We start from the raw sequence: 24,808 nt of genomic DNA, 5'->3' as shown, positions 1-24,808 counted from the left end.
GCGCTCATTTTTTTGCTCTATGGCCACACTGGGCCTTACTCCCACCGGTGCCCTTTGCCTATGTACACCCATTTAGGAAGGTCAGCAGACGTTCCCGAGGCTCTCCAGTGCCCCGGACTTGACACCGGTTAGATTTTAGCCCCTAGGGACGGTACTCGCCACCATCCTGCTGCTGTTCTCTGGAAGCCACCAAACCTGCCCCATCCTATTCCCTTAAAATAAGAAGTCAGTGGGATACTGCTAGTGTATGTGCAAGACTTAATTTTTAACCTGCTCACAGAAGGGTGTGAGATGCCTGGGAGCCTGGAGGGCCCCAGCAGAGTGGTCCCAGTGATGGGACATCACCAAGCCCTGCACCCCAAGAGGGGCAGAGGAGAATTGTCATCCCTTGGCAGACGATTTTGGGGCAGTTGCAGCCAGGTGCTGTCCGAGTCTCAGTAAGCAATTCAGCTGCACAGTGACATTGGCACACGCTTCTCAGCAAGGAGGAGACGAAGAACCTGGCTGAAGTGTGCAAGAAAAAACGGTGAAATTAGATGGATCATCACCCCTATCACAGTTATAACAGTTTATAGTGGATGTTTAAAGGGAAGCAGCTCATCTATATAAATTGTAGTCAAGAAAAATATCTTCTTTTTAGCATAGTGTAACCCATTTTTTACTCTTTTGGTCAACTATAAGAGCATTCACATAATTTAGTGTGGGATTGCTAATCTGGAATGCAGCCTTAATGCAAAGCATTGCCTTGATGACTTAATCCAGTTTTAAAAAAAAAATATATCAACACCCACACTGTCATACACTGTCAGCACCGCCTGCAGCTATCTGCAAAAGCAACTGGGGTCTTAGGGTGTATACACATGATTTAGGCTGTTTCCTGTCCCCCCCACCCCCAGCAAGACACGGTGCACACTGAGAGGATTTTAGCGTTTGCATTTATTTTACTTTACCTGACTAGGCTCATGCCCTTGTGCAGAGGGGGGCTGGGATGGAGCTCCAGCCTCTTGCAAAAAAGCTAAAAAAAAAAAAAACAACAAAACAACCACCACAAAAACTACAAAAAAAAAAAAAAAAAAAAAATTAGATCCTGATGAATCATGATGAAGTAACATTATTTCAGGAGTATTTTGAATGCTTCAGGCTAATTATTAGTTCGCAGAGTCATTTGTTTTTGAAGGATCCTGTAGAGAAAAGAGTTTGCTGTAATGTAGCAGAGGCCTAAAATAGTCATTGTTTTATGGGCTTTCATGTGTTGTAGCCCCCCCCCCCCCAGGCAGTGTGCTGGTAGACAAGCCCAGCCTCACTGCGCGGGGAGCTGGTGGAGGGGCCATGGGAGCCTGGCCCTGCTGCAGGGAACTGCCAGCAGCCCCTTGGCGCGGCGGGCTGTGAAAGGGAGGTTGGGCACGGAGCTCACCCCTGCTCTCCTGCAGCCCCCGGCCCCTAAGTGGTGTCCCAGCCCTGCTCCAAGCTGCTTGGAGCTGTACCTGTACACGGCTCTGCACGAGTGTCATCCTAAAGTGCTTGCAGGCTATTTTAAGCCAAAGCCAACAGCACAGTGGTTTTTAGAGGGTGAATTACTCTTGCTAATCAATGCAAAATCAAGTAGGTTATTTTAGTTCTAATTTGAGCTGCTCCCCTGGCCTCTACCACCCCCCCCCCCAGGTATATTTAGGGATGCAGGTATATTTTTGGGCTGGCTAATTTGCTACTTTGAAGGACAAAAATGGTGCAAAGTTGCCTTCCAGCGCATACCTGCAATGACCTGGGGTCATTACACCACGGCAGTGCAAACCTCTCAGGTTGTGGCTTTGACAGCTAATAGGGTGGGGGGAGAGTGTATTTATTTTTCTATTTTCTTAGCCTTTTCTTCTTAAATAAAACATTTGTCTCATTTATTTCCTAGACTAAAAAGCAGCACAGGATAGAGCACTGCTACAGGGATGCTGTGAATTAGAGCCCAGCACAACTTTTTTCATGTGCATGCTCCCAATTTTTTTATAGCCATAACCCCCACCAATAATCTCCAAATATATTTGGACCCAGCTCATCCCCTGTTTCTCTGTTCCCCAATTTGCAACCTGCTGTTGGAGACCATCTGGACCTGGGATGGATCCACAGGGAGCAGCAGGTGCTGCCCAGTCGGGAGGGAAGGGTCTGCAGGGGGCTTGGGGGTGTGTGTTTTGGAGGGGTGTGGTGATGCCCTTCATCACACAAGGATAAAATATGATGAGCTGCTCTCAGCATACAAACCAGAGTAGCACAGCCCCCAAGGACAGCTGACAAGGCCAAGGGATCTAGGATGGGAAAGGGCTATTAAAAATAAATTCTGACCTTTTTTCAGTGTGGGGGTTTGGTTTTTGTTTTGTGGGGGTTTTTGGGTTGGTGGGTTTGTTTTGGTTTTTTTTTTTTCCTGTTGGTCTTGTGTTCATGTGGACCAGAGCCTTTGGCTGAAGACACATCTGGCTCCTCTTCAACGTCAAGGGCAGTGAACCTATTTTGTAGTTGTAAGACTTCAGATGAGGCAGGAGCCTTCCCTGGTGCCAGAAGTCACCTCTGTCCATCCTTCACCTTCTCCAGAGGCTGCACTCACCTGGTGGACACTGTCTGTGTCTCTGCTGCAGCTGGGGGCTCTTCAAGGTTCTGCATCTCAGAGACACTCCTGTCTATCACCTCTTCATCATCGCTGATGCTCTGCAGCCTGCACACAACCTCTCCATCATGGCAATTGGAAGAAGTCCCCAAAGACTGACCAAATTTAGCCATGAAGGTCCCCTCCTTTAGCAAGAGACAAAAGCATTATACGAATGAGAAGCAAGTCTTGTTCAGAAACCTGGCACCTGAGCAGCTCCCAGGGCCCCAGGAATGATGGCCCCGTCCTGCAGCCACTTGGGCTCCTGCCCAGCCAGGCTCATGCTCCTCACAAGCTGCAACAAAAGGTTTCTCTGGGAAGAGCCATTCCCAGAACAGCACAGTGCTGGTGGGCACCAGAGCCAGGGGCTCCACCAGCCCAGCAGCCGGAGGGGTCAGGCAGGCTGGCAGCAGCCGTCTGCCAGTGCTTGCTTTGAAACCGGACCTACAGCTGAACTGGGAGGCGCTCAGCAGATCAGCAGAGCAGGACGTTTGCCAGCCAGGCTTGAGAGAAAGATGCAAAAAATTGGGCAGGGAGTCTCCCATCTCTCTCGATTGACTGCTCATCAAAGCAATGCATCACCAAAAGGGCTCCTTTTAGTGGTGGGGTGGGTGTGCGTTCCTGCTGTCCCTCCCAAAAAGGGAATCCCATTCTTCTCTCATTTTTGTGGGCACTCCTTTGCACCGTCTCTCCTGGCAGCTGGAGCCGAGGAAGGTGACAGCTCCCCCAGCCTCAGTTTCCCCCCTCTGCAGCATGAGATGCTGTTCCCAGGCTTCCTGCGGGGATGAGCCGTGCATGCAGCAAATGCCTGCTTGCAGGTCCTGGCCAAGAGCTAAACTCAGATGCTGAAAACATGGCCTGGCCAGCTTGCTGCCAGGATGAGGGGTGGTGCAGCGCGGGCTGCTCTGCTGGTGGGGGGTGCCCAACACCGAAATATTTATTTAACAAAAAAAAAATCCACATTTGTTGTAATAAAATAGTGAACAAGATAGGCAGTGGTGACTTGTTACTAGAAGTGATAATAATAAATTTAAGAATAATAATGTAAAAAAAATCAAACCAAAAAACAACCCCCCCCCAAACCCAAATGCCAGGAGATGCATGAATGCAGCTCACCCGTGCTGACACATGGGGCACTGATGCCAGCGCGGCGGTTCCTGACACCACTCTCCCTGGCAAAGGCACTCGTTGCCCAACACTCCCATTTATCAAACCTGCGGCTGCCGCGGGGAAGGCCTCTAAGGACGCACCGTCACCATCTCCGACCGGCTGGGTGAGCTGAGGCAGGACGGTGCCACGCAGAGGGCTGCAGGGCCCGCACGCCATGGAACGCCCCAGCTGACGGGGTACGCTTGTGCATCTTCTGCTTCGCCACAGCCTCTCCCCGCCTGGCCGGCAGCAAGGCTGAGCTGCGCGGGCGGCAGAGCATGGCACAGCCAGTCCCACAGCCTGCCGTGGGCAGCGGGTTACGGCCCCCCCGCCACGGCCCCCCAGGTCTCAACCCCAGCTGCAGCTCCCCAGTGCCCCCGGGAGGGACCTCCCCAGGCGCTGGCGGGCCGCTCCGAGGAGCCCTTTCGGATGGGAAGCAGGGCAGCTGCACCGCACGGGGCTGGCCATATGGTTTCCATTCGGTCTTTATTCATCCACAGGCAAATACCACGCTGGCAGCACCGTGAGGCTTCGCAGCTGAGCAGGGAGTAAAGACGGTGGCCAAACACCTTCCTCCCCATGACCGCCATTTGCAAGGGCCACAGGGGCTTTAGGTTTAGTGTTTCATGCTGAAGGCTTGCAGGGAGCCGCAGATTTCTTTACACGCGTTTGGACTGCAGGGCTACAGGGCAGGACGGCAGCTCAGCCCAGCTGGCGCAGAAGCCAGCATTCCCTCTGCCCCTGCCGTTTGCTGCAGAGGGCAGCTAGGCCTACAAGCACCAACCTTTTGCCACCTGCATTTCCGCATTCACAGCATGATGCTGGCAATCAGAAAACATGGCATTGCAGACAACCTTCTCTCTGTTATCACTCCAAGGAACCTGCTGCCACTTAGACTTCTTTCCCTGCAATCAGAGGAAAGGGGGCTCAGCTTTAGCCCAGCACAGCTGTCCTTGCACTTCCAGGATCCTGCCGGTACAAGAGCAGAGCGTGACGAGCAACCTGGGATCTGCAGCTCCAGCCCAGGTCACGGCAAGCTCAGCACATCCCACCGGCACTTCAGCTGCAACACAAGACTTGCTGGGGGCAAGGCAGGGGAGCAACAAGCCCACCCACAGTTTGGATTGCTACTTCAGCCACAGATACTGCTGCATGGAGCGCACAGGTAGTCCCTGCTTGTAGTCCAGGAGAGTGGTGTGGTTGGTTTGCGGTATGTAGGAAGAGAAAGTATAGCTTGTTTCTTACCTGAGGAGAGTACAAACAGCCGACAGATGGGGAGCGCAGAGCTGGGTTTTGATGTTAAAGGAGGTAGCAATACTCGGGAGTGAGGGTTACAGAAGGCACTTTTCGTTAGCTAGGGCCTGCATTGGGTTTCTGCACAGTCCGGCCTCAGCTCTGCCCTGGCAGGGATGGAGGGGACAAAAACACACAGTCCCAGAAGTTTTCCTCATCAGGGCTATGGTCAGACTGATTAAAAAAAGTGAGAGATAATTTATGTTCCTACCCACACAGCCACCCCATGGGCAGGCCAATCTGCGCTGCCCACCCAGCAGCCTGCTGGAGGCAGGTCTCTGCCCGGCCAAGGACACGCAGGGCAGCATGCTACTACATTTGTCACCCCCCTGGCAGCCCTCACCATCCCCTTCGCACACTGACCCCTCTGTACAAAACTGCTGAGCAAATGCAAATACGCTGGGAGTTGGTGCTGGGCCTGCGGGTCTCGGGCCATTATCTAACTTTGCAAGTAGCACAAGACGCTGTGAATAACGAACAACTGCTGTCACAGCCTTGCCAAAGGCTCTGGACATGCTCTAGTCTGATCTTGTGGACCAAATAACCTCAGCGATGCCTGCTTGCATTGGGTGGCAAGGTTTTGGTAGCAGAGGGCTGCAGGGGGGGCTTCTGTGAGAAGACCCCAGGAGCTGCCCCCATGTCAGGCAGAGACAGTTCCACCCAGCTCCATGCCAGACCTGCCGCCAGCTAAGGCTGAGCCCACCAGTGACAGCGGTAGTGCCTCTGTGATAATGTATTTAAGAAAGGTGGGGAAACTGCTGCGCAACAGTAGCTGTGAGAGTGAGAATATGTGAGAAACAACCATGCAGACACCAAGATCAGCAAACAAGGAGAGGGGGGAGGTAGAAAAGTCAGGAGTAAGGTTGAGCCTGGGAAGAAGGGAGGCGTGGGGAAAAGGTGTTTTTAGATTTGTTCTTATTCCTCATTATCCTGCTCTGTTTTATTGGCAATAAATTAATATCCCCGAGTAGAGTCTGGTTTTGCCTGTGATGGTAACTGGTAAGTGATCTCCCTGTCCTTATCTCAACCCACAAGCTTTCCATCATATTTTCTCCCCCTGTCCTGTTGATGGAGGGGGAGTGACAGAGCAGCTTGGTGGGCACCTGGCCAAGGGCAACCCCCCACACCACTTCAACCGAAACAAGGGTCAGCGCTGGCATTTGCCAGACTGTAGGCTCTCTGCCGCTAACCTTGTTCCCATCAAGCAGTGTGTCTGAGAATGCCCACAGCCACTGTAATGAAAATGCAAACACTCCCACTGCATTAAGCCATACAACACTTCTATTCAAGGCTAAAGACCTTGCTGGCATCTAATTAACACACAGATTTTGCAATTTATTGCACAGCAAGACTGCAACACAAGCAGGTACGATACAGCACTAATTCTCATCCCAGCTCTCCACAAGGCCCAGCCCCAAGTAGCATGAGGAACCACTGGTGAACAAGAACAGCTAAAAGCCTGCAGCGCTCCCCAGCACTAATCAGCCAGCCGTGCCGCCCTCCCCACATAGCAACATCCACAAAGGGGGGTGTTAGAAACACCTTTCTTACCACACTTTTTTTTTTTTTTCAATGCTGTAATAAGCTTCCTCATGTTAAAAGGGGCACAGCTACTCCCGTGAGGCCAACGAGATGTGTTCGGGCAGCTCAAGTTGCCCAAGTCAGATGTGGAAGGAGGTATAAATTAAAGCTAACTTAATGGGAATTCACAGCAGTGAAGGTCTGCCACAATTTAACCGTAGCTTTCAGCTTGTTCTGCCTCAACCCACCACAGCAATAGCAGTTATACAGTAACGTTAATAACAACTCCCATACATCCCTCTCTTTCTGTGTACTTTGTTTGACTTCTGCTATATTTCATGCACAGTCCTTCAAGACTTACTTCATCAAGGTAGAGTCTACCCCCCAAGTTTTGGTAATTACACAACAGATTTGATAGAGAATTTCAGATAATGGAGCCAGAATGTGAGCATGTGGTGTCCCCTGGGACCGTGGATACAGTGCCTGCCTACAATGGTATCGGTCCTCCAGGTCCAGAGGTGTCTCAGTTGACAAAAGATATTTCCTGTCACATCACTGTGACCCAAAATGCTTAAATGCAGAGTGCAAGACAGAGCAGCCCACCTGTGAAGTCAAGCTCAAAAATATTTCCATTACTACTTTATTAAAAACATATCAGCTGGGATTTTTGCCAAAATAATTTACACAGTAGAAGTGTCCCACACAGAAAAAATGATACGACTCTGCCTGATGTTTGGAGTATTTCACAGGAGACAGTTTTCCACACTTCAGGATGAGATTTGGTAAGTGCCTGCTACAGGTACATACAGCTGTTTGCCATCTCCAGCAGTGTACTGTGTCCTAAATGTGCTCAGCACAACTTCTCTGCTAAGAAAGTACCAAGAAATAAGGCTCTGCTTCTTGCCCATTAAAACTCCTTCCCCTGCTAGCACACCACTGCCTCCAGGCCACTGGCCGTGCATCCAGCTTCTGCATGGAACAGCAGCCTGGTGGCGGACACCCAGGACAGCTGTGCTGGACTCCAACAGCCAGCACAACTTTTCTTGCACATAAAAAATAGTTATTAAAAAACCCTTTCCCTTGAGAAATAGTTTGGCTCATCCCAGAGCTGGTGACAGAGAAAGCGTCCATAAATGAATGTCCTCTGCTACAGAGTTCACCTCGTGACAGTTTTCCCTGAGGGAGATGCTCTTCATCCTTACACACAGAGGGACTCACCAGCTGTGGGCTGGGCCTCAGACTCTTTGGGAGCTCATCATGAACCAGCCAGAGCACTCCCTGCATTTCCACTCTCCTCGGGGAACATACATCTTTCCTGCAGCCAGGCTGGAGCATTTCAACGATGCAGATGACAACACATCCAGGCACTGCTATGGCTGTCCCTGCTCACAGTCACTTGCTTGGCTCCACAGAATGAGTCTTCCTTTCCAAGAAGCTTGTCATCAAATCCCCCCGTCGTCTTAGCACAGTGCCGTGGCCCAGCAATATCACTAGGTGAAAGACTTAACCATGCTTACCATATGATCAACTCCACATGCAACATCCACCACCTCACCGGGCACAGTCACCTGGATCAGACACACAAGAGTGGATTATTTCTCAAGCTGGTACTCTGCACCTGATATTTCCTATTTCTCATCCTTCTTCTGCTTAACACGCCAGTTGGTTTCACAGGGACTTGTACCTATGAAAGTGCCATCTTGAAAACCCAGAGAAAGCAAGATTCAGTACCAGACATGTCTGAGCATTGAGCTGTGAAATATTCCCTTTCTCCCTTCACAGAAGCACATCAGCCTTTGGAAGGACAGAAAGAGAGGTCTCGCTAGCAGACAGTGAGGACACTGTAGCCTCAGCCCATCTGTTCAGCAGCAGAAACAGCACAACCAAACAGAGAGTAACCCAGGCAGCAGGAAGAGGATCTGCCCAAGCACTACAAGGATTTGCCTCTTCTCTCATAAGCAAGGACTGGAACGAGGTGAAAGCTCAACTCAGCCTAAGGCAGTTTTTGCTTTGATGCTAAGCAGACCCAGCTCACTTGCTGGTTATAGTTATAGCTCTTTCACTTAGAGTTGACTTCAAATTCAAGGAAAGCAGAGGCTACAAGTGGTAGAGCTAAGGGAGAAGAGAGATGGCCAGTTCTAGGGCAGAAGGTCACAGACAAGTACCCTGGTAACTGCCCTTGTTTTGGTACATTGCCATACTAATGTCAGACAGGGGTTGGCCATTTGAGGGAGCGTAACCCTCTGCGTCCACACTTCGGGAAACCTGGATGTGCCATGCTTGGTGAATTCAGAGACCCTACTCAGCCACAGCAGTGTGATTTTAGCCAAATGTTCCAGAGTTGGTCTTTTTTTGTTCATTTTTAAAAGGAGGAGAAAGCACGCCAAAGAAACACATCCACTGCAAGTTCAGACACACGGAAAAGGACTCCAGGGTGGTCCAACTGATTGCCTCCCTCCTCTCCTACTTGGCCTTCATGGAGACCTGGGAACATCTGTTAGGCTGAGTGCTGAACTCCAGAGCCAAAGGCTCTTCTACACCCACAGAGTCTGGCTCTCAGAGCCATCTGAGAGAAGGGAGTGGAACTGGAAGCACTGTGAAACAGCTATGAAAACAGTTCAGTGGCTAAGGATCTCCTCCTGTAACTACACAGACAGTCCAGTGACCCACCACCATAGCTGCTTGGCTTAGAAGAGGAGCAGGGGAAGGCATCCCACTGCTACGCAGACCTGCTGCCAGTATAGTCTGACCACCATGACCAAAATGCTCATCTAATTTAGATGTGTAATGCAAGTCTTTTGGGTCACAGATGACCAATACCAGTGGTTTTCTTTGCAGCAGGCACAAAAGTGAAGTGCAGGTAAGAAGGGAAGGGAAGAGGCAGTAAGGGGTAGCAGGTAGAAGACTGTCGCCAGGAGGAAGATAAGAACTGTTCAGAAGTGATGGCACAGCACCAGATTTTGCTTTGGGATGTGAAATCTATACTGAAATAGCAGAAGACTCAAAAAATTTACTGAACACCTCCATCCCTAAGCAGGATAGGCAAGGATCTCTGGAAAACAAAGCAGTTCTACAGCCATCTTAGGCTTCCACTACTTACAAAATTACTCAACAAAACTATGCAGCATATGATGTTTCTCACCCTCAGGATAACAAAGGCTAGCTAAAGAATATACTCTTGGCCTTAATACTACCATCCTTACCCTCCATGGGAAATACTGGTCTTCCATTCTTCCAGTTCCTAGGCACCCTCTTAGATTCTTGCCCCATACAAACAGTTCTCCTCTGTCTACACAGGAAAAAAGAAAAAGAGAAAAAAAAAAATAAGGCATAGCATTAAAAAGGAAGAGTTCTATTTGTGATGCTGGCAAGTGTGGCTACAGTGCTTCTGGGAGTATAAAGGGTTATACATGCAGTATGAAAGCCATCGAGTTCAGTTCCAAGTACAATAAATGTACTTGTGCTTGGGGAAAATGATGCCTAATGAGCAGGACAAGCAGCAAGTTCTGGGCACAAGTCTCTGCTTCCCCCTCTTACAGCTCTTGCTTTGGAATTTTATCTGAAGAAAGAGCACAGCAGAAGAGATTCCAGGGAATCATTTGTGGTGAAGTGAATCATTCATACTGGAAGTTAGACAATTACAGCTGACCCCATCAGCTATCAGCACAGCAAACGGACTAACAGTGAAATCTGTCCCAAGCCATCACCTGGGGACTGGTTATTCAGCTGCCTGACAGAAGTGACCTTCTAATGACAACTGGGGGAAGAAGAAAAAACAGAGTTGGACAGTTTTAAGCCCCTCAGCAAACACAACCAAAACATGATCTATCACATAAGTACCATTTAATCAGAATGCAGTTTCTAACACTTCCTGAATACCAGGGGGAGACCAGTTACAAGCACCCTGTAACCTGACTGATGGTGTCATGCATACCACTTCCCAAGGAAGGAGCCAGCACGTTGGCACCTGGCACTTCTCATTAGTTAACTGTTAGGTTCACTATCAAGTACATGGGTTTTCTGTGCTGCTGCCCTCTGCTGTCCATTTTTAAATGGCTTCCAAATTCAAAACTTCCTTGAAAGGCTGGTATAAAGTACAGGGTGTACGTATCAGCGAGTATCATACCTTTGCATGTTAAATGTGTAGGTCTTCCCACCTCAGATTGCCAACTCGGTTGGCCAGAAGAGCCAAGAAACCCTGACATCTAGCTCTGATTTGGGCTCAGTTTTAGTTTGTTCACTTACCACACAAATTCCTGCTGCTTCTAAAGTGCAACTGCCTGACTTACTTTGTACAAGGAAATGAAAAAGCCTTCCCAGGTTTCCTGTTTGATAGAAATTTTTTGTTTGCTTTAGAAGAATAACACTTTCTTAATTAAAGCATAAGTTAGTGCAGTACCTATGTTAGAAACCATGCTGACACCTGTAAATGTGCTACCCGCCCCTCCTGTTGCATTCCAGTGTGCTTTAAGTTTAAAGAAAGATGGACACATTTTTTGTTGTTCTTTTAACTGCCAGTGTGACTTCACCATGACAGTAAGACTAGAAACTTACTTGTAAGTGCTGCAAACTGGCTGAGTCCACAGCGAACGTGAGCAACGCGGATGTCCGGATTGAAGTCTGACCAGCCAAAAAGGCTGGGTGGGATCATCTCTGGCACTGCTGTCTCTATTAGGTTTGGTCCTTTCCCAAGAATTCCATATCCCCAGACAAAAACATTTCCTTCTTCTGTATTACAATAAGAACACATTCTGTAAGAAAGTCTGTGCTTGTGAAATTCATGCCTTGACCAAGAGTTAATCAGATCCAAAGGGATATTTTCCTTCCTCCCAGAGCAGTCTAGCACCTTTTGATTATTTAAAAGTAGCAAACGATGCATTCCCATTCAAATGCCTTAATTTTTTCCTAAGCTGTGCAAGCAGATGAATCTTCACAGGCAAAACTTTCATGGGGAAAAAATGCCAATGCAGTGTGGGCTGGATAAAATACTTCAGCTTACTGACTGATGGGACAGAGGCTGAATGTTTTATTATCACCACTTTTTCCTTTGAGGCACAGCCAAACCAGTGGTAGGCTAGTCACTCTGGCATTCTGCCTTAAGCTGGGTGCCTGGGAAAGGCAGCAGTTGGACAGCATAACACAGAGTAAGTTGCTATGTCTGCTAGCTCTGCTCCCTTCATGCTAGAAGCTCAAACGTCTTGTCATCACAGCAACCGCATCATATATATGAACAACTTCCTTGAGATGATCCTTCATAAAAGTAGTGCAATCCTTTCCTTCACTCCTTTATTCTGTGACTTTCAAGCTGTGCTCCCCTGGCCACTGGCAATCCAAAGCAGCGATCACTAAGAAGCCTGCTGCAGAGTTTCACTGTTCTCAGAACTCTCTAATTTCCAGCCTAGTTTATCAAGATTTATTTACACATCAGATTTATATTCAGTCTGAAGGGCTCTTCCTTCTCTCAAGTGTTGCCTTACTTCCTCCCTATCTCCATTTTCATTATAGGCCACACATGGCCCATGTGATCAACAAGGGATCAGAACAGCGAGCAGCAACCATGCTCTTGTCATAGTTTGCGTAAGCGCTCACAACAGCACATACTGGAAGCAATGTTCTGCAGCTAGTGAAAATAACTCCCCTAGTACATACTTAAATCACATGTTTCTCAGTCTCCCAGCTTTCCTCGTAACAGACAGTACTTCCTTGTCTCCAGTGAACAAGATGATTGCTCCATGATGTTACAGTCCATGCAAGGCATGGCCTTGTACTAAAGAGGACAATTGTAAAAGCAAACTCACCCGTTAGCACAATATTGCCAGTCCCTCCACATGCAGCCTCCTTTATCTTCCCAATCTTGAATGGCAAATGTCTGGGAACATTCACCTGTATGAGGTTGCAAGAGAGTCGTTGGAGACAAGGTATTAAACTGCAAACTAGACATACATTTTTAACTTGTTCTCTAGTTCTGGTTAGAGCTTACATACACTGAATTCCTGATACAGACAACGTTTATTGCCTGAATAATGGAATGAATGCAAGTCCCAAGATTAAAAAAATCTACATGAAATTCATTAAGGCTGAGAGTGGGGACAAAGTGGAAAAAGTTACCCGCTGGAAAGTTTACATGCATGGCAAACAAAGCTGGGAATGCTTAATGTCTGCTTATGTCCCTGGCTATGTAAGTCACAGACAATGGGCAAGTCAATAGGTGAGCACATCTGCAAGTTTTCACAATGGACAAGATCACTAAAATTTGGTCTGTGGTAGCATTTGTGAACACACTTGGGAAAAATCACTCGAAGAAAATCACTCTTATTTGGTACAGTTCAATACAGCAGAAACCTACACAGCTTGACACATGTAACAGTGACCTCTGATTTCACAGATAATATCCAGCTCTGCTATTCCATAATTTGGACTTTATCTATATCGTACCTAAAACTCTCGCTTTGGCAAACATGCCATTCATCCATTTCAGACCCCTCCAACCTCCATCAAGCACTCAGCCAGGAAACTATGACACTACTTAACCTGGTCATTGTCTTCAGGCCTTATGGGTCTCAGTAATCAGCCCTACATAAAGGATACATCAGGAGAGGTGTGGGAAACAAAAGTACATATTTTACTAAAGCTATACTAATGCAATTGTCTGCTCTTAGCCTTCTGCCAAGAATAGCTTGAGGGTTAATTCCCTGACTCCATTTCCTACACTAACTGTAAGAGGAGACTATCTGCCTAATTACCTCAGTACTACAATGCTTAGTGTCAAGTCAGCGCTGTATTTTTGCCTCATGTAAGTTTGCTCCAAAAAACTTTTACCTGCAAGACACTGGAATTTGTTTAGGACTCAGCTACAAACCTACTGAGGTTGTTTGTGAAAAATTCACCAACATAGGGGTTCATTGGAAGGGAATTCCAAGGGTCATCTGGACCAGCACTATGCTCAAAGCAGGACCACCTGAAATTCTAGATTAGCCAGCCAAAAGACTAATTCCTGTCCCGAAACCAGCACAAGCACTCGAGCTGGATCTCAATTGGGTGCAAAGTCCATGGGCTGGGGAAAGGAGAGCACGGGGTGTACTCTACAGACTCACAAACTGGGGTGAGGTGACACGAGCCTTTGCCTATCAATAGCTGGGAAACATACCACCCTAAAGCTATACAACCATTTCAGACAGACTGGTTTTGTAAGCATAGGTAAAACCAGCCTGCTAGCTGTGTTAGTTTATATTGACTTATGCTGCCGTCAAAAGAAAGCAGAGCAGGGAGAAGTGTGTAATTTTTAACTCTGTGCACAGCAGCTGAACCGAAACATGTAAAAACACACCCCCAGGCCAACTGACCTGTGTGGTTTCTGTGACAGAGGCCAACTGCAAGTATTCTGAATTTCCCCAACCAAAGACATCTCCTTCATCTGAAACAGCCAGACAACAGTCCCCATAGGAAGAGACCTGGATAATATTTACTCCAGCAATGTCACCACGTAGCTTAGTAGGAACGCTGGTGATGTTGTAGTGTCCAAGACCTGAAAGAAGTAGAGAGATGATGAAGAATTTTTTTCCAGAAACACTTTTAATGCCTACATAGGACCACTTTGTCACGTTATAACCCAATCACCCTCCCTCCAAAAGAAATCTTTCTGTCCATTATCTCAGGTCAATGGACAAACAGCCACAAACGCCAGTTCCACTAGCCAAAGCTACCTCTCTGGAGTACAAAACAACTTTATACAGTCAACCTGGAAAACAGTCTAGGCCCTCATCTCTCATCTGCATGGACCAAAGTGTTTTGAGAGAGCAATAACCAAACTAGGCAGATATCCCGACAGAGATGAAGTTTCACAAACCAGCTGCGCCCTGTCTTCTGCAAGGAGAGCCATGAGTGACAGCACACTGCAATCAGTTTAGTCAACAGCAGGTGAAGCGGCAAAAAAGGCTGGGAAGCAAACACATTACATGACAAAGAGCTGCTTGGACAAGAGGCCAGAATGTAGATGACAAACAAGATGAGCTACAGTAAGTCCACACAAGAGAACCATGGGCAGAACCCAGCTTCAGGAGCAGCAGGACCAAACAGTAGGAAAGACTGGAAGTCCTCTGACAGCAGGAGCCACCAGGACAAGGGCCTGGCCAAAGATCCCATGTTAAGACACCAGCACCTGCCAAAGGTCTCTGGCAGCTCAAAAGGAGCAAGCAGCAAAACAGACCCTGAAATGAGAATCGGGAAGCATAGCCTGCACACAACTGGGGAGCTAACCTTCCCATGCCACTTCCACATCCCCTCACAAGCTTCAAACAGCAGACACATTTTCCTCAGATTGCACGCTTGGATTGCCAGCGTGGCATCCTAAAGCTCCTTTAAAAATGAACTGGTTTGTCTCAGTTTGGTTGCACAAGAGTATTGAGAACATCTGCACACAGCTGGAAGTATAGCAGTCCCTTTCTGTCCACACATGCAAGACAAATATACGCCACAGGCTGTGAATTAGGACAGCTTGCTATACTCATCAATTCACTGAAATGCAAGCTGAGCTAAGCTCCTACCTGTTTGTCCATCAGCACCCCATCCACATGCGTAGACCGCACCTTTCTTGGTTCTAAATAGACTGTGGTCCTGCCCACACACAACCTGCACACAAATAAAAAGTCAGAGCTGGTCAGGAAAGGTCAAGTGTTCAGAACCGATTTAATGAAGCATTACTGACAGAAAAATTGAGCAATCAACCTCTACAATGCCCATCAGCTCAGATTTTGACCTTTCTCTCCAGATCAAATGGCTCTACAGACAGGGAAGGCTAAGAACAGCATGACACAGCACAGAAAAGAGCAGAATTTTCTTTGCGGAAAGCGATGCTGCAGTTGATTTGTTCTGAGATCCAAAACAAGGCCTAGTCAACAGAAAGCTCGATTCAGCAGTGCAACACAATAAAACAGGAAAGAGTAAATAAGAGATCTCCCTTCCCAGAGTGCTACCACATGGCTCTCGATGCCAGCTACAAACTGCTATTGATTCCTTGCCATGGAAGTGCTCTAGGAACACATCTGTTCTCAAATTGACATTTATGTTGAACTAGCAATCATGTCTGCCACAGGCTTGGCATGAATTAAAGCCAAGATCTTCAAAAGCAGACGTTAAAAATTAGCCAAAGATAAAATGGATTTAATCCACAAGTTAAGAGATTGACTACCAAGAATACTAAGCACATAACTGCTGTCATCAAAGTACAAACAGGTACCAATTCTTCAACCCCCTTGAAAAAAAAAGAAAAAAAAAAAACCAAAAACACAAACCCATGAAAAATCCAAACAGAAGTTTACCAGCCTAATTCAAAACATCATTAGGATGCACCACAGCGCACACTCATCACACAGACCTCCACAGCACACACTCATCACACAGACCTAAATAAAAGACCCTTGCTTTCTAGGATGCTGCATGGAATAAGAGCAACATTTGCCCACAGAGTACCACTACAGTGGCATAAACATAATAGCGAACTGCTCCTGTGCCTGGAAATACTACAGCCACGTGCAGACTCAGCGGCATTTATGCTGCTCTGCAGCCCCTTGCTCTCCTAGAAACCTGCCCTAGGGAAACGCTGGCTAGTCTAAGTGGACGGTCTCACAGCTCACTTTTGAAATGGGGAAGACAAAATTGAAAACAAAACAGTTCAATCGATATAAAAGTGTCAAAGGGCAACAAGACCAAGAAATCAGGACAGGAAGAGATGAGGCTTCAAAACAACTCCCCTGCTGTCCAGGTGTTACCCAGAAGTTGAGCAAGCAAACACTGCACTGGCATTCCCATCAAATTCTTCAGTAAGTTCAGACCCTGCACTGCCAGTTGCAAGTGCTCTGCAGAGGTATGGAGCAAAATGCCACCTTGTGCTTTTTATAAGCAACCATATAGTAGATCACCTCATCATTTCAAAGAGCTTCAACTGAATGATTTGCAAACTGACTTTTTTCTTTTCTTCATTACAGAATCACAGACTGGTTCAGGTTGGAAGGAACCTCTGCAAGTCATCTGGGTCAACCCCACTGCTCAAGCAGGGCCACCCACAGCCAGTTGTCCAGGACCACATCCAGACGGCTTTTGAGTATCTCCGAGGAGGGAGACTCCACAACCTCTCTGGACAACTGCGTCAGTGCTCAGTCACAGTAAAAAAGTGTTTCCTGATGTTCAGAGGGAACCTCCTGTGTCTCAGTTTGTGCCCACTGCCTCTTGTCCTGTCACTGGACACCACTGAAAAAAAGCCTTCCTCCGTCCTCTTTGCACCCTCCCTTCAGGTATTTATATACATTGCTAAGACACACTCCCCCAAGCCTTCTCTTTTCCAGGCTAAACAGTCCCAGCTCTCTTAGCACTTGCTCATAGGAGAGATGCTCCAGTCACTTCATCACCTTAATGGCCCTTTGCTGGACTCTCTACAGCACATCCAGGTCTCCTGTACTACGGAGCCCAGAAATGGACATAATACTCCGAGTGTAGCCTCACCAGTGCTGAGTAGAAGGGCAGGACCACCTCCCTTGACCTGCTGGCAACCCTCCTCCTCATGCAGCCCAGGATACCATTTGCCTTCTCTACAGCAAGGGTGTGCTGCTGGCTTACGGTCAACCTGGTGTCCACCAGGACCCCCAGGGCCTTTTCTGCAGAGCTGCTTCCCACTGCATATAGCAGTCTGGTGCTGTTCCTTCCCAGGTGCAGAGCTTCGCCCTTCCCCTTGTTGAGCTTCATGAGGTTCATTATGTCAGCCCATTTCTCCAGCCTCTGGATGGCAGCACCACCCTCTGGTGTATCAGCCACTCCTCCCAGTTCTCTGTCATCTGCAAACGTGCTGAGGGTACACTCTGCTCATAATCCAGATCATTAGTGAAGATGTTAAACAGGATCAGACCCAGTATTGACCCCTGGGGTACACCACTAGTTACTGGCATTCAACTACTCTTTGTGCCACTGATTACCACCCTCTGGGCTCAGTTACTCAGCCAGTTTTCAATCCACCTTCAGAATTCAATTCATAAGGTCCTCTTACCTGGACAACCCTGCTGTCAAACTCCTTCAGCTGATGAATCAGATGGCTTTCACTGGACAGCATCGAACAACCACCAAGAAGAAAAAAGGCAACACAGAGGATTTCAGAGGACTGTAATTGAAAAATGTGAAGGTAGACCTGCCTTTACTGAAAGACACTTTGTTATTACAAGAAGAGAAATTCTTTCACCTGTTCTCTTATATATTCAAAAAGCATAGTTCTACTGTAAAATTACTGCACAAATAAGGAAGGTAATTTTGCATTCTCTTATTTAAGAAGTTAAGAACTTTTTAAATGTAACCTCTCATGGGAACTGGGGGTGGGAGCAATCCTCAAACACGTTCCCTAGTCTGGATGAGCACAGACACTAGATAATACTGCAGCATCTATATAAACCCTACACTTAACTAGAGATTAACAAGATTTAAATCACAGAGCACAAATGGTGTAGTGTTAACATCCATCTCATTCTTTCACAAGAACAGGAATTCTGAACAATCCAATGACAAACTTCCAGTATCAAGGCGAAAAAAGCTAGCTAAGTTACAGCTATTTTCTTAAACTCTACAGGCCAAGTCTGGTGGATCACAGAGAGCACAATCAGCAAGATCTCTTCTAGGCCCTACCAGGGCATTAGTAACTTTCAACACATTGCCACTATCCACTTACATCAATACCATCTTATAGAGCGTTTTGAGAATATGCTTTGGTGTGGCCCACAAAAACCCTGTAAAGGAAAAGCACTACAGATTCAAAGGCAGTTACAGCAAAGAGATTCAGCAAAAGGATGGGTCCTTCATCATTAAATGGCATTTCTAACACCCTCAGAAATAGCACTTGCACTCCAAGAGACTAAAGGGAGAAAGATCAACTACTAACGCCAATTACCTCAAGCAATTTATGAAGGTTGGGTTTTCTCACTATGACCTGCGAAAACTGTCACATGCTGATATCCTTCTGCCTTTTGTGAATGTGGTCAGAAGAGTGCTCGTGCCCAGCCTGGGTTTAAAGCCAGGCCGTTTATATGACGCCTGCACCATAACAGCCTGTTCTCAGACTCCTTAATCTTAAATGGCATCCTTATACTACCAGATTTTTCCCACCTCCAGGCTTTTTTGTGGGGTTGTTTTCATGCAATTATGTTTTTAACATGAAGGAAGTTCAGAATCTTTGGATTCTCACATGTAAGTTTCATCTTCAACAACCTTCCGGCCACACTGTCCATAAGAATTGTTCCCCATGGTGAAAACTGAAAAACAATGATAAAATGCACTAGTTTTATTGCTGTCCAATCCCCTGAAGGCCTCTTTTCAGGTACACAAAATATTTTCATGTGGTCCTCAGTATGAAAGGTGGAACACAGTACCGTAAAAAGTGGCATAAGCTTTCTTCAAACCAAAGGCCACTTGAATTTAAGTGACTGAATCCATTTTAGTCAACAATATCCCAGCAATATTGTTGCAGGCACAGTGGCAGTACCTGGAGCCCATTGGCTGTTTTTCAGTAATTGCCTAGTTCATCCTGCCGTTGCCAAGGAGACTCAGAAATAGATCAGCGTTCCCACAGGAGCGTTACATCAACCAACCAACCAGCTCACCCACTGATAAGCAGCACTGGATGGCTCAGTGCAGCACTGAAGCCACTGCACCAGAGAATTCCCAGAGACGTGGCGAGTCAATTCACACACAGAATCTCCTGTATAAAGGCCTACTAATTAATCGCTTTTATAAATGTAGCACTCTGGAGCTTCAAGAGGAAAATAACACAGGAATATTGGCACAGCCATCCAAAACTGAATTCAAAAACACATTTGACTGAACAAGACAAATAGGCTACACTTAAACAAGGCCTGGGGCTAGAGAAACAAACCACATTTTGCAATACTTGTAGTGAAAAATCTTCCAACACATTTACAGCTTGAGCCAAGCAGAGCTCAAAACACGGTTATAGGCTCAGGTCTCTCCCTCCCGGTAGCAATCCTACAAAGGCCAACAGCTACCTGCCATCACATTTACAGTGCAGACAGCCCATTTGGGGTCTAGCTCGAAAGGAGGGAAGACAATCTTTTCCAGATCTTTTAATGAAAACATAGTCAGGTGTCCCTTGTCACCAGCACAAGTGATACTATACCTCCCTCACTGTCTGTCAGGATCAGGGAATGGGCTCTCCCACAGGACACTTGCAAGACTCGAGTTTGCTGTGGCTTCTCCAGTGGTAACGGAATTGGAGATGGTTCCAAGACATATTCATAGCCCTTAGCTTAAAGAAGAGAGAGAAATTTAAAAAGTCAGTAGCTTCCACAAAGCAAATTCATCATATATTTTAGAAAGCCAAGATACTAACTAAAGTAAAAGGTTGACTGGGATTCATTTGGGGGGGGGGGGGGGGCACGCAGGTAAAAAGCCATAGGAATGGTTGAAGCCAATAATCACTGCCTAATCAAAAATCCACCATACCTAGAAGCTGAATGTTATTAAGGCTTCAGGTGGCCAGAACTGAGAAACAGAGGCTTTCAGCCATATGTTGAACCTCTGGTGAATAAGGCTGGATTACTAGAGAGCTTAACACCAAGCACAAACTAAGTACTCTGCGCAACTGGGGACATTGCAAACAAGGTACAATAGCAGCAATCACAAAAAGACAGCACAAAAGGTGAACAAAAACAATCTTAGGGCTTCATATTTAAAGAACAGTAGATTAAAGGCTTTTTCAGAAAAAAGGAATGGAAGAAACACTAGCTAGCATGGCTCCATAGGGGATAAGAGATCTAAGGTTTACAAAAAAAATGACAGGCTTTACTAGAAAAAGAAGATTTAGTAACTTGAAGAATATGCAATCAGTTACGGTCAACTGGGAAGGGGGAAAAAAAAAAAAAAAAAGAACAGCAAAACATAAATCGGTACTAGGGAAAAGGTTAAGGGGAGATAAAAAGCATTGATATAAAAGAAAGCCACCGTAACAAGTGAAATCAAATCCCAAAGGACCCAAAACAGCATTTTGCTCACATGTAGCAGTGCTTTAACTAGTCCTCACTGCCTTCAATTAAAAAAACCCCAGAAAATCTACACATACCCTTTTACAGTAAGACACTACTGGATGCGGAACAGGCATCACAACTGGCTGTTTCCACATAGTGGGAGCCTGCCTTGCAATACAGCAGCAACTGAAAGACAGCGAGGATGTATCTGTCTGAGACACATGGAAGTTCACAAAGCAAAAAACCTTTTTTTCCTCTCTTTCTGTTCCTTCCAGCAGAGTCACTAGCTACTGGCATCTGTGGTAATGAATTCAGTATCATCACTGATATCTGAGGGATTTTAGAGAAAAGAGACAACAAGGTGGCTAAGGCAGGGGAGGACGAGAGTAAAATATTCGTAGTTTAGCTTAGAAACAGCTCAAGTTAGAGCATGAAATACAAACATCTAAAAAGTCAGAAGGCTGCAAATTCCCTTGGAAACAAACCATCTAAGGGGACACAGCCTTAGAACTAGTAGGTACTAAAGTAAGTTTGTAACACTGAGTAACAAGCAGCACATCCAACAGGAAGCTTCTCTGTGAGGAACAAAACATGGAGCAGCAGCAAACCCACTGATCTGCACACCACTTTCAACAGATCCTATCAAACACTGAACACTCGCTTACTTAGAAGGGCTTGAACTGCACAACCTATTTACGGATTCTCTGGCAAAAATAGGCCAGATGAAAAACAAGAAAGTGTCAGGATACCCCTGAGACATCAACAGTCACAGAACTAAGAGTAAGAGCTGAAACCTTTAAAAGCAGAAGTGAGTGGAGGCTTCTGTGGTCCTTCCATTTTGCAGCTGCTGTTTAAGCACACACACTTGCTGTGTGCACACGCTCTTGGAAATCTATGTAGTATGCTAGCAGCAACACACAACAGCAGCACCACTGTAAACTTCTGTGCATTCTGCACAGTGGCAGCAATTTTCTTTTGCTTCTCCACAAAGTTTAATCTTTTGCCCGTATCGGATGCACCATATCTTAACGGATTATGCTCTTACATACAGTGTAAAGAGGAAAAACTGTTTTTAACATGGAAAAAGGTTTTTGAACAGTTAGGAGACAGCCATTCTATAAGGGAAGTAAGTTTGTGCTTTTTGTATCTGTCTTAGGTGGAAGGTGGCAATGTTCTGCACACAAATCATGAACTTAAATGCGTTTGAGAGCCTGGTATAAGACAGAATGACTGAATAACACGTTTTTCCTTCAAAATGCAAGTTGGTGTTAAAATAAAAAAACCCTACAGCTTCACACAAAATTCCACTGACTGTATAAAAAGATCTCTGTGGGAAATTAGTTTATAGATGCAAAGGCAACAGAAGTGAACAAATCATCTTGCCAAAATAATTTTATTAACAGTCCACTACATTGTCTACTATCAAACTATAGAGATTAAAAGCAACACCTGAACCAACACACGCACATTTCTACAGAATAGTTACTTAGATTTTAGTTACATCCAGGCAAGAATGTAAGTGCACTGCACAGAACAAATGCAAACCTTGATCAGCTACAAACCACAAAAATACATAGCTAAGTTCCAAAAAAAAAGTCCTTTTTTTTTTTTTAAAGGAAAAAAAAGCATAGCCCTGTAATCTGCATCAAAGCCTCCTGGACATTTTTTATGCCTTCTAACCCAGTTTCCCACCTCACATGTTTCCTACAGTGCCGCCCTGTAAGCCCTTACACCACCTCAATCCTTACTTCGATCTCTTATGCTTCTCTGAAATCCAAGCTGGGAATCCTTGTTCAGCCCCATGCCCCACACTTTGATGATGTCCGTGGTATTAGAGGACAGCAGCGTGAATCCATAACCACATGCAGCAGAGGATATCTTTGAAGACAAGCAAAACCCACACCATTCAGTTATAAACTATGGCTTAGAAAAACAAGTTTCACCCCATGCTATTTGTTCATCAGCATTCCTCCTTCATTAGGCCACATCCAAATACAGCCCAAATTCATGGTACATAGAAACTTCGCAAAAATCATCCGAGACACTCTTCAGAGATAAGCACAATGGTGTAAACTCAAGTCCAACATTACTGCCCTAGAGTTTTGGGTTTGTGTGTATACATCTTTATTTTTGCATTATTTTGGACCACTTCAATCACAACAGGAAGACCTATCTGCTGACCTGCAGCAGCAGTAGGTTAAAAAAAAAAAACCAAAAACCACAAAAAGATATTAAGAGAATAACATTTCCCTGCTTTACTTCTTTTGCCAAAAAAAAGCCCAGTGTAACAGCTCTGACCTTCTTTGAACTAGACAGCAGAGCATGATGTTTGAAACATGTAGACAACAGAATAACATGATTTTCAACACAAGCTTCCAATTTTGTCAAAGTGAAAGTAGCCACTGAAAACAGGGCCTTATTTCTCTGGTAAATGTTGTTTACACTCTTGCCCTCTTTGGCTCTGCCAAAAGAATACAGGTATACATATTTTCCAAATTGCATGCTACTATAGTTATACCACAAAAATCATCCTCATAAGTATCACTGTATCAACAAAAAAAATCAATCACGGCAAAGTCTTTAAATGAGATTAGTTAATGCCTTTCAAAGCTGAGAGAAGAAACCTGCCAAGACTGACTAGCAGGGGCAGAGGAGATGCACCGGTGTTTGAGAAGCAACGCTCACGTTACCCTGTCGGGATAAAAGAGCCTCCTTCCCCGGGCCCACCTTCTCTTCCGTTTCCAGCCGGTAGGGCGTGGGTTGGATCCGCCGCGGCTTCTTCCAGCCCACGTCCGGCTTCACGAAGCTGGGGACGCCCAGGGCCCCCGAGTAGCAGAAGCCCCACACGAAGACCCGGTCCTTCCGCTTGGCCGCCTTCCCCGCGTACTGGAAGACCGGGGCGGCCTCCTCGGCCTCCCTCAGCTGGCGGACGGTCCGCGGGCCCGCCTCCTTGGCCAGGCCCCTGCGGAAGGCGGGCGGCGGCTGCCGCACTCCCCTCAGCGCTCCCCACATGGCCGCCGCCGCCGCCCCCCCGCACCCGCAGGCCGCCGCCGCCGCCATTTTGTCGACCTCTCACCTGCGACCCCGCGTGGGCAGCGCGCCGCGCGCATGCGCCCGCGCGGCGCCGTGCGGCTCGAGACGGGGGCCGGTAGGGGCGCGCGAGAAGCTCTGGTCTTAAAGGGGCTACACCGCCCTTTGGACAGGGTGGGCCCCAGCCCAGAGAGAGATCTAAATCTAAACCTAGACCCAGACTCAGACCTACATCCAGACCCAGAACCATACCTACACCCACGCCCAAACCCAAACCTAGCCCCAGACCCACGGCCAGACCCAAAACCAGACCCAAACCTAGTCCTAGATCCAGAACTAGACCCAAACCCAGACCCAGGCCTAGTCTAAGATCCAGGGCCAGACCAAAAACCAGACCGTAACCCAGACCCAGACCCAAACCTAGTCCCATACCCAGAACTAGACCCAGACCCAAACCCAGACACAGACCCAAATCCAAACGCAGGCCCAAAGCTAGACCCAGACCCAGACCTAGTCCTAAACCCGCACTGCCTGGCGTGGCACTGGCAGGGCTCCTGTGGTGGCTCCCAAGCACAGCCCTCACACCACGCTCCCTGCTGAAAAGCAGCCCTGTCCCGGAGGGGCTGGCAGAGCTGTGATGGCCACCGGCCTCCTGACATGGCAGCCCTCCGCAAGGCGGCAGGAGGGACCAGCGTCTGCAGCCTGGGGAAGCCACTCGCCCCTCATGCCCTGGCAGCCCCACAGGCCCTGGGCCGCCCACCCTGCACCGCTCACACCCTGCCACCATTTGGGGCAGCCACCTTGCCTCATGGCTCCTGCCTGACCCAGCAGACACCACATCCCCACACCCCAGCCCTTGCTTTCCACTAGAGGGAGTGAAGCTGACGCCTTCCAGGAAGAAGATGTCCTCCGTTCATCGCCCCAGCCAGATTTCCTCCCCGCTGGCATCTTTCGCAAGAGACCCTTGCCCAATCCACCCGCCGGACACAGTGGGGAGAAACGCCTTTCCTGCAGCCATGCCACCGGCCGCCGGGCTGCTCCCCGGTGTCTGCATTGACCAGCTGTCCAAGCGGACATTGAAATATATCTATAAACTGTCTCTCCTTGATTGGTGTAAATCACAAAATCATTCAAAATACAAATAGGGGATAAAAGGGGGTCTAGCGGCGAGGGG

At 47.2% G+C, this 24,808-nt stretch overlaps 1 protein-coding gene across 1 annotated transcript; it reads right to left on the bottom strand.

Annotated features, from left to right (window-relative positions):
- Positions 1 to 8,049: 8,049 nt before the first annotated feature.
- Positions 8,050 to 23,616, bottom strand: RCC1L (RCC1 like). The gene is made up of 11 exons (XM_009487719.2): positions 23,332 to 23,616; positions 22,353 to 22,482; positions 19,758 to 19,886; positions 18,810 to 18,876; positions 17,628 to 17,679; positions 15,136 to 15,220; positions 13,936 to 14,117; positions 12,391 to 12,475; positions 11,147 to 11,320; positions 9,796 to 9,881; positions 8,050 to 8,160 (listed from the first exon to the last, which is right to left on the bottom strand). The coding sequence occupies exons 1-11, from the start codon at positions 23,614 to 23,616 to the stop codon at positions 8,083 to 8,085; spliced, it is 1,353 nt and encodes a 450-aa protein (XP_009485994.2). The 3' UTR covers positions 8,050 to 8,082.
- Positions 23,617 to 24,808: the final 1,192 nt, after the last annotated feature.

Source organism: Pelecanus crispus, chromosome 12 (assembly GCF_030463565.1).
Source record: "Pelecanus crispus isolate bPelCri1 chromosome 12, bPelCri1.pri, whole genome shotgun sequence".
In the NCBI taxonomy this organism is placed as follows: Eukaryota; Metazoa; Chordata; class Aves; order Pelecaniformes; family Pelecanidae; genus Pelecanus; species Pelecanus crispus.
Note: the sequence above shows the minus strand (reverse complement) of the source record. Positions and strands in the feature narration are given on the sequence as shown.

Bases quoted from the DNA above. Each gene is read 5' to 3' on its own strand.
- RCC1L (XM_009487719.2), bottom strand. From the start codon at position 23,616: ATGTGGGGAGCGCTGAGGGGAGTGCGGCAGCCGCCGCCCGCCTTCCGC. The intron at 14,118-15,135 runs GTAGGAGCTTAG...TACTTCTTTCAG, and splicing joins GGGTGCTGATGGACAAACAG to GTCTTGGACACTACAACATC. The intron at 9,882-11,146 runs GTAAGTTTCTAG...TTTCCTGTGTAG, and splicing joins CCAGTTTGCAGCACTTACAA to ACAGAGGAGAACTGTTTGTA.